This window comes from Primulina huaijiensis, unplaced genomic scaffold (genome assembly GCF_012295235.1).
Source record: "Primulina huaijiensis isolate GDHJ02 unplaced genomic scaffold, ASM1229523v2 scaffold39641, whole genome shotgun sequence".
Classification (NCBI taxonomy): Eukaryota; Viridiplantae; Streptophyta; class Magnoliopsida; order Lamiales; family Gesneriaceae; genus Primulina; species Primulina huaijiensis.
Genome location: NW_027359332.1, coordinates 5,394 through 15,690, shown reverse-complemented (window position 1 = coordinate 15,690; position 10,297 = coordinate 5,394). Strand labels below are relative to the sequence as shown.

Here is a 10,297-nt window from a genome sequence, read left to right as displayed (position 1 = left end):
TAAAAAATAATACTCTTAGCATAAAAAGCAATATTTTTTCATGGATGACCCAAATAAGATATCCGTCTCACAAAATATGACCTATGAGACCGTCTCACACAAGTTTTTACTGAATGCATGATGATAACTATCCATTTTCTTATATTTATATTCCAGAAAATTTGGAGAAAGTAATTTTTTATTTATTTCATAAATAATTAATAAACTATTTAATTACTTTTAAAAAAATTTAATTAGTTAAAAAACTGATAAAAAATAATGTATAGAATAGTTAATAAATGTTTGAAGTTGTATTTGAACTGTGTTATTATTAATTTAATGTCATGTATTCAAGTTATTTTTTTTAATCAATTTTAATAATTTATGCGTATTATTTAATTAGTATGATACCGAATTCAATTCTATATATATATATATATTATTAATGGGAAATTAGAAAATATTTTAATTGCCGGATCAGGGTGTTGGCCACAGTAAGCCCATCGTATACCATTTACAACGCTGCCGTTGCCGCCTCAAAATGACCGTAGACGGACACAAGATGGCGGAGGACAGCAAGTCCATAGACTATGTAATGGAGGCGGCGTCCGGCCCACACTTCTCCGGCCTTAGAATCTCTCCCGCTGCTTCTCCGCCCTCTCTTCCCTCTTCCACCTACGCCACTCCCGATTCTCACTCCGCAGATTCCACGCCTCACAAACAGCCATTTGTCATCGGTAGTTTATTTTGCATCTCTCAATTAATCGGCTTTTAGATCGTTCTCCTACCTTATGTGTTGGACTGATTCTCCATGATTTTTGCTTTGCGGTCTGGAGCAGGTGTTTCGGGTGGGACGGCCTCAGGGAAGACCACGGTTTGTGATATGATCATTCAGCAACTTCATGATCATCGAGTCGTGCTTGTCAATCAGGTTCTTTTTTCCCGCTTTGCAATTTTTTTTTCTTTCAAGTGAACGCTATGTAACGCAAGGAACCTTAAGAGTTATAAGCATGGTTTGCCGTCGTGGCCGTGGAACAGCCGGAACCGCTGTTTTGGAACGGGAAGGTATCTGTCACGGTAAAGCTCCAGGCTCAAACAGGTAAATTACTATAGCACTGTTTTTTTTTGTGGAATATCAAGCCGTTGCAGAACATAATGTTTGCGGCGTTGCGGAACGATTTTTGAATTTGTTTCCAATCTATCAGGGACGGTTTCATGAACTGTGCATGGAGCTGGAACTATAGCCCCCAGTACGGCTTCCTCGACCATTTCGGCAAACCATGGTTATCAGTAGATGAAGTTTTGTTATGATGCATTAAAACAACGTGTCACCCGCGTCACTTTAGTAGCACAACTATTTTCGAAATTTTAAAATTATTCTGCAGGATTCTTTCTATAGAGGATTGACTCAGGAAGAGTTGAAACGAGTTCACGAGTATAATTTTGATCATCCAGGTGATAAATTAGACTTGCTGATTTTTTCAGAATTTGGGACTATTTTTGTTGGTACATGAATTTTTGTAGAGACTATTCAGTGGTTCAAGTGTCACCTTGGGTTTCTTTCAGATGCTTTTGACACAGAACAACTCCTTGAGTGCGTCGAAACTCTCAAAAATGGGCAGCCAGTCCATGTACCAATATATGACTTCAAAACACATCAAAGGCGTTCAGATAGCTTCCGCCAGGTGCTCATTTTTAACCTTTAGGAATTGCTTGGAGCGTGCATCAGGAATGTAGCCATTTTAGTTGCTGATCCGTTGTATCCAGCAACCATTGAAATTTGTATGCAAGATAATGGAACAAACCTGCATTTTGTTGAATGTATCGGATGTCATAATATTTGGAGGTATTGTTTATATTTCCTTGAACATAGAGCCATCTGTCCCAGGTGAATGCATCCGATGTAATTATATTGGAAGGAATCCTCATTTTCCATGACCAGAAAGTGCGGAATTTGATGAATATGAAGATATTTGTTGACACAGGTTGACTTTGAACCAGTTGTGCATAAGCTCATTTTATCATTTGAATATTTATATGTGACCGAAGTTGCTTTTTCTTTCATAGTCGACTGAGCTCTGGTTTTTTTATTCTAATGATTTATTAATTCAGATGCTGATGTGAGACTTGCTCGTAGAATCAGGCGGGATACTGTTCAGAGGGGTAGGGACATAGACTCCGTTCTTGAACAGGCAAGCCTCTTGTTTCTTCTGTCTTTTGAGGAGTTAACGGTAATGATGTTTTGTGATGTGACCTTTGATAAGGAATTTTCATATCACTTGGATTTCAGATGTGAGGGAAGGAAATGGAACAATGCCATTTGATATACCTTAATAAAACTTGAACATGTTTGAACAGCTTTTTTTTTTAATCAATAGTGATTTGGTTTAAAATGATGGAGTAGATAGAAGTACTCAATAACTTTTTGATGTTACTGCATATGATTTCATAATGTGATTAATGCTAATTTGTTTTCAAAAGAATGTGTTACTTGTCTTGGTTGTAGTCGGTGTCACTTATAATGGATATAGAAATTTGTGATTTTTGATTCGCTGTGATTGCTTTTTTGTACTTTCAGTCACCTTAACGCACGTTATTTTGCAAAAACTATGCTTTCTGTACAGTATGCAAAATTCGTTAAGCCTGCATTTGATGATTTTGTTCTGCCGTCCAAGAAATATGCTGATGTTATTATCCCCCGTGGAGGTGACAATCACGTAGCAGTAGATTTGATTGTTCAACATATCCACACCAAGCTTGGCCTACATGACCTATGTAAGATATATCCAAATGTGTATGTTATCCAGTCGACCTTCCAGGTACATTTTCTAGCTTGTTCTTGATTCAGTGTTCTATCTTGATATTGTAGCTTTGTAAAGACTCATCACAGAATTTATTTCTACAATGAGAGCTATCTTTTTAGCTCTCACTTATCCGATTGTGGATAGACATGACTGGGTAGAGTGATTTTAAAATAAATATTTGAGGGGAAAGAAAAAGTTTGGTCTTTTTCATATCTGCTTTGTGAGCTTCATGTCATATCTCATATTCATTGGAAAGTTTATGGAAGTCAAATTGATAAAAGTTCAAGCTTGATATGAACTTTGACTGGACTTTCACTTATAAGGGCATCCACGTTAGTTTTAATATTAACACCCATTATTTGTGGGTCTCACACCCCACAACCTATTATACTAACGCCTCTTTTTTTAGCTTCTCACGCGCCACATACCTATTATATTAACGCCTCTTTTTTTAGCATACTTCCACATTCATTTTAATATTAACACTCATTATTTGCGGATCCTTATGTCCACTCATTCATAAATATTCTTATTTTGTATTAACTAAATGCATTTTCAATTTTATTTACAATCTCTAAATGATTATTATTTAAAATCAATAATTTTATTATTTTTAAATATATTTATTACTTAAAATCATTTATTGTTATTTTACTAGCGTCGTTTATTTAAAATTGAAATTTTATTATAAATTTTAAATGAAGGCATATGAAAAAAATTCACACTTTCATAAAACTAAAAGCAACATATAAATTAAACGTTTCGAAATATGTCAAATACATTTCATGGATTGTTGTATTTTTCCCCAAATATGCTCAACTAAGTCAACACGAAGGTGATGCACTTGATTGTCACGTAGTTCAGAATTTGTCCGGAGATAACCATGAAATCCTCGGTTTGAGCCCTAGACGGGTTGTGCAGGTTCATCACCTTTATTGTTATACCAATTTGTCACGTGACTCCCTTCATCTACAACAATCATGTTGTGCAAAATAATGCATGCTAACATAATATGTTTTTACTTTTTCCTGTACCAATAACGAGCTGATCCTCTGACAATCACCCATGGAGATTGGAGCACCCCAAATGTCTGTTCTACATCTTTTCTTGCAGACTCTTGTCTTTCCTTAAACAACCCCCTCTTGTGATCCTCTGGGTTTGGAAAAGCCAAAGTAGTTCATTCCTGATATATTTCATCTGTTAGATAGTACCCTTTTATATATTGAGTGACGTTCACCTTGAAATTTATCTTTGGGGCATTTCCTTGCAATATGTTATTGAATATGTGAGATTCATACAACATGTTAATATTTACGTGAACCGGTGACCCCAAAGAATGCATTTCATATCCACAAGCCTTAAGACGTGACCGCTTCAAGCACGATTGTTGGTGATCCATGACCTCTTGTGAATTGGTCTTTCCAAGCAACTGGACAATTTTCGATTCTCAATGCATACAATCAAGGCTGCCCAACATGTCAGAGAGGTTGTGCATGTCGTCATTCATTTGAAGAAGATGTTGAACATCATCAGAATTTGACATTTTCAAGTATCGATCACCAAATAGTTTAACCACATGTTCACAAAACTCGAAAAGACACTTGATGATAGTTGATTCACCATACAGAGGTACTCGTCAAGATGGTCAGCAAAGACTCCATAAGCCAATTGACGAATCACAACCGAGCATTTTTGTAGTGGTGACAAGCTTTTCTTCTCGCAGCATCATAGTTATCAATAGCGGGCGTAGTGCTCGCTATTGCGCGTAGGGACGCGAAGCCCCGTGGCTACGAGGCGCTATGCGCACTGCACGTTGAAGTATCGAGAGCTATCGTCGCTATCATCGAGATAGCGTTTGAGGCGATAACGGCGATAGTGTCACTATCGTAAAGCATTCTTCCTTAAAAAGTAAGGCATGTTTTGTATGCCCATTTTGCACAATTTTTAGGCTCAATTCTATTTCAATTCAATGCTGCTTCTCATCTTTGGTTTCAATTTTCTCCGCTTCTCCCAATCAACCCTAACATAAACCCTACAATTCTCCGCTGCTTCTCCTCTTCTGTTGCTCGTGGCTCGCCGGACTTCGGGCTATCGGCCGCCAGACTTATATAAATAAATGCAGTTTCATTTCAAGAAAAGGAATAGATTGGAGCAACTTCTTCGCCGCATGTCGTTACTATTTTGATATGCTTCTTGTATTTTCGGCTTTGTTGAAATATCAATAACATTAGTTATTCAACCGGATCATTATGGTGATCAACTTCAACTTGAACTTTGTTTTCACTTACGGAGCTAGACCTCAAGCTAGAGCTGCTGGAATATTGAGACATTTTGGATGAAACAAATTTAAGTTTATGTGTTTGCAAAATGATATGTTCTTAGAATGAAGAATTGTAGAACACAAGGTGTAAATATATATTGTTATTGTTATGCAACGACTACTTTCTAACGACTACTTTCCAACAACCAAATTACATTAATTTACGGGAGAATTACATTAATTGAAAGGAAAAATACATTAATTGAAAATGAAATAATACTAAAAGTTTAAGATTGAGTATAAATTTTAGATATTTCATCTCTCTCTAATCACTTCACATAGACGTTCATGAACGATAAGTTGTTCCTTTATCATTTGCGATGTGTCGTTAAAGTTCGTGTATTCTTTCAGCTTAATTTCACGATTCTTAGATTCAAATTTCGCTAACTTTGAGTTGTTTTTGTTTGAGGTCAAATTCCACCTTTTTTATGTATATATACTTAGTAAACTTTGCAAACATATTGTTCTTGTTTACCGTCATATCCTCTATGGCCGATTTGGCTTTGTCTTTTGCCTTTCTTTTTGCTGCCTTCTGACCCATTGGACGAGCATATTCTTTGTTTAGGTCTATGTCTAGACTCGCATCTTGGTTGGATGAACTGTTGCTTGCACCCAACTCCGAGGTCATCACCTTCTTCGTTCCAACAAGGTGATCAGTGAACATTGTACGGTCTTTGACGATTCTCTACACATGCTCGATATTAATTACAGTGCCATTATTTTCCTTTGCGATTGTTTTCATACGCAAGCCTCAATATATCCTCATCATGATAACCACTTCAACACACATTATGAATGCTATTGTAATTTGTGTTTAGCGATATACCTCCTTTCGAGTGATATACCTCATTTTGGATTGTATTGTGTCAGTGCGATCGTATCACACTTGCACTTCTATTGGGTGAGTTTGCGAGACGATTCTCATTGTAGTAACTTGCATCACGTCCCCAGAAAACGTCTGCTTTCTGATCATTGCCGATGATTGGGTCATCACTAATAGTGACAATAGATCTCGCTAAGACCTCGTTTTCAACCTTTCTGCTGCGTGAATACGTTTTTTCCAAATTGCGAGGTTGATTGGGGATTTACATACAGAGAGTTGAGTCTCTAGGACAGAAGTCGGAGTTGTCGATTTTTTTCCATCGGAGATGTAGAAGGCATACCTGTTGCTTGTGGATTAGAAAATCCATAAAAAGAAGACGACATGAAATATGGATTGCTCATATTTCGGCAATATTCAATTGTAGGCGTTTGATATGGAGCTCGGGGGTGTTATTCAGATTATTCAAATAATTTCCAAACCCTTGGAAATTTGGAACAAACAAGAAATTTGGAAATTGAGGTGGATATTGTGTAGAATAAACAAATTCATAATATTGATAATTGGGTGGAATTTGTGAATTTTGGGAGTAACCATTTTCTTCCGGCATGTTTGTAGAATTCAAGAAATTGCTAAAACATCTCCTGTTATTTTCATCGATGATGAGGATGGTACTAAAGATATTTTGACAGTGGTTTATGATGTAGTACTGAAATGAAATTAAATGAAATTGATGAGTATTTATAGATGAATTTTTTATTTTTTAATTAAAATAATCGTTAGAAATTTTAGGTTTTTTTTTTGTAAATTCATATTTATTAAAAAAGATTAATGTATATATTTTTAATAACCGTTGGAAATTTATTAAAAAAATATAATGTGGGGTGGGCCAAGCGTGCGGCCCACTTCCTCGCGCTCCCACCGCACGTATTTGCACACGCCAGACTGAGAATTTTTTTATTTTTAAAAAATTAACGCGTTCAATGTTTTGAACGCGGTGGCTGATGCGGCAGGTGCATGGATAACACCCGCTCACATTAGTGTTAAAGTTATTTGGGTGTTATAACACTCCCACTTTAACACCAATGTGGGTGTCCTAAATGTTGAAAGTTCATAAAATAAGAGGAGGAATTAAGAAACTAGTTTATACTGTTCAACCATATGGATGGAATTGATGTTTGGAGATAAAAATTGTGTTAAACAATGTATTTTGTTGTCATCGTATGAAATAAAAAGCTGGGACCCTGTATGAGTGATTTTAGTATGATAAGATTTTTTATCTGCCTTCCATCAGCTTTAACTGCTGGTTTACTTATTTAACCCCATACCTTGTTTCCGTGTCTGTGATGAAATTTACCTGTTCCTTCTATTCTTTGTTTCAGATAAGAGGTATGCATACTCTGATTCGAGATCGGGATACATCAAAACACGATTTTGTATTTTATTCAGATAGGCTTATCCGACTGGTAAACTTTTAGCCGCCTTTGGCATAAAAACGACAAACAAATACTAATTGCAAGGTGACCCAATATTCTCTTACATAATCTTGTATTTCAGATTGTGGAGCTTGGTCTTGGTCATTTACCCTTTACGGAAAAGCAAGTGATCACTCCTACAGGTTTGTTAGAATATTGTAGAGAACCAAGAGAAATATGCCTTAATTGCATTTCCTCTCGATCGTGTTGTAAAATAGCAACTGCCTTCTCTCTTCCCATGTTGAGGAAAATTTTCATGTAAAGAAAATATCACGATTGTCCCTCCTAGAGATTTCTATAAAATTGCTTATTACATGCTATAGGAGAAACAATGCTATTGAGATTATCTATGAAATATCAGAAATCACAATCACCTCAGCTGTATTTCATTTTTTTGTAATTGAATATCATTTATACTGTGCTCTTATCCTCCTATCCACGTGACCACTTAGTTTATTTTCATTAAAGTTTTAATCTTTGAAACTTTTACGTTGATCTGTCTCAGGATCGGTGTACTCTGGTGTAGACTTTTGCAAGAAATTGTGTGGAGTATCCATTGTACGAAGGTGAGGGAACAAGTCCGACCTCATTCTACTTGCAGTTGTCTAATATTAGAAAACACCCATGAAAAGAAAAGGTTGAGTTTGTATAATTTGTACCAAGGCAGGCAGACAGTTTTAAAAGGAATCCATTGTTGAGAACCTTTTCTCAAAATTTAATTGTTTGACCTTTGGTTTGGTCTTGCCCACATTCTTTTTCTATAGAGATCAGAGGGGATGAAATGCGAATATTGTTTTTCAACTGGTCTACATGATCATTTATTTTAAAAAGAATTCAGTTAGTTTTTTTGGTCATATTCGAACTTACAGTGGGGAAAGCATGGAAAATGCACTTCGTGCTTGTTGCAAAGGGATTAAAATAGGAAAAATTCTTATTCACCGTGATGGCGACAACGGAAAGCAGGTCTGTCTTACTCTGTCATTTAGATTGAACCTCCATTGTATATTCTTGGTGGGATCTGTACCTAAATATATTAATCAGTCTCTCCTACCCAAATAGCTTATATATGAAAAACTTCCAAAAGATATCTGTGAACGCCATGTCCTGTTGCTGGATCCAGTTCTTGCTACAGGTAGCGATTTCACATGAAAAGATTTGAATTATTTGAAAACTATTACGTACTATTTTCTTCTGAAATCCAACACCATTGATTTGTATTTTCCAGGTAATTCTGCTAATCAGGCAATCGACTTGCTAATACAAAAAGGGGTTCCAGAGTCCCACATCATATTCCTGAACCTCATATCAGTGAGTGATAAGATTCTTTCCCCAAGAAGAAAAATCCTTGTACGTGGACCATCTCAAATTTTCTTTTAATGTTTCTGCATAGGCACCGGAGGGAATACACTGTGTTTGCAAACGCTTCCCAACCTTAAAGATTGTGACCTCAGAGATTGATGTGGCGCTGAATGAAGAATTTCGTGTGATACCTGGTCTGGGCGAATTTGGTGATCGTTACTTCGGGACAGATGACTAATATGTGTAAATAAACGTAAACTTTGGAACTGCGGAAGAAAATAGATCGAAGGCTTGAATTTGAGCGAGATGCATCAGTTTTCATTACGCTTTTCTTCGTGGAGCAGGAGAAATGATTTCATGGCAAGAATAGACTCACTGTAATTAATATAATTGTGTGGATCATCTACAACATTCCCGTAAGTCGGTCAGTCAACCTGGGCTAATTTACCCGAGGTGCCTGCTTTTTCTGTTTCCACCAAGGCACCCTCAAATCTGGTTATCGACTAAACTCTGGACGAAACCATCTTCAGTTTCTTTTCCTCCTTTAAGTGAAATTTAAGTTATGAGAATTTGTTTAGAAAATAGAAATGAGAATGAAATGAGAATCTGATTGGAAATAATGAGGAAGGGAAGGTCCAATCTAAAATGTATCTGAATCATGAAATCTTTTTTCTACCTTTCATTTTACAAAGGCTGATGCCAAATTTCAAAGTGGGCTTGCACTTAAATCTTCGAAGTCACCAAATATAAAATGCAGGGACATCAGGGGAATCAAAATCATAAACCCTCACATTTTAGCTGCTCTCTTTTCTAGAGTAGGAATGGATATTGTATAATTGGTTTCCGTTTCTTGTACATATGTTTTTGTTCTGCGCAAAAACTCGATTCTAGTTGCAAGAGGGATGAGAAGAATGCACTGCTGATATTCACAGAAAATCTAATCAATCCTTGGAAAAGGCTCTCCTCTTGCAAAGGAAAAGATTGCTGCAGATGGAGTGGCGTAACCTGCAGTAACAGAACCTGAAACATCATCCGGCTCAACCTAGGAAACAGGTATTATGGTAGCGATATCCATGGTTATGGAGGGGAACAAGCTAAGCAGTGAGATAGAAGTTGTTTAATCAGCTTATGACACCAAAAAACTTCATTAGTTTATAACATTGAATGACCTTATACACATCTGTTTGTGGTAGTGAAAACTCGTTTACCATCATCGGTTCAAACATGCTGAATATTGTTCAAGGAATAGAGGATCCTGTACTTCAAAGTTAATCCAATAACGTTATTGGATTTCGCTTCTTGCCTTGAATTCTTGACAACAGATGACCAATATTCCCATACAAACCGGTGCATGCCTTGAAGAACTAGAGCTTCCTTGTATAATATAATATATTTTGTACTACAATAACTATTTTTAACTACAATTATTTTAGAATTCGAGTTAAGCGATGGATTAGACAAGAAGACTGAGTCTTATCCTGATATAGCTATTGGATGTATTTTAGCTAAACTTCAGTCGACGAAGCCACTATTTGGTGTGAATGCATTAGCTCTCTACTTGGAGAATGACGTTGGATTAGGAAAGAACGTGAAGTCCTAT

At 36.4% G+C, this 10,297-nt stretch overlaps 1 protein-coding gene across 2 annotated transcripts; it reads left to right on the top strand.

The window, feature by feature from the left end:
- Window positions 1-440: 440 nt before the first annotated feature.
- On the top strand, window positions 441-9,408 carry LOC140969036 (uridine/cytidine kinase UKL1, chloroplastic). 2 transcript variants are annotated; one of them, XM_073430252.1, is made up of 16 exons: window positions 441-716; window positions 819-910; window positions 1,018-1,078; window positions 1,185-1,262; window positions 1,365-1,434; window positions 1,546-1,664; window positions 1,868-1,964; window positions 2,092-2,171; window positions 2,604-2,798; window positions 7,306-7,389; window positions 7,481-7,541; window positions 7,904-7,964; window positions 8,268-8,361; window positions 8,458-8,530; window positions 8,624-8,706; window positions 8,789-9,408. In XM_073430252.1, exons 4-16 carry the CDS (start codon window positions 1,260-1,262, stop codon window positions 8,933-8,935), a joined length of 1,167 nt encoding a protein of 388 aa, XP_073286353.1. In that variant the 5' UTR covers window positions 441-716; window positions 819-910; window positions 1,018-1,078; window positions 1,185-1,259; the 3' UTR covers window positions 8,936-9,408. The 2 variants fall into 2 exon arrangements, with proteins under 2 accessions (XP_073286353.1, XP_073286352.1); XM_073430251.1 differs by lacking the exons at window positions 1,018-1,078; window positions 1,185-1,262 and having other exon boundaries at window positions 442-716.
- Window positions 9,409-10,297: the final 889 nt, after the last annotated feature.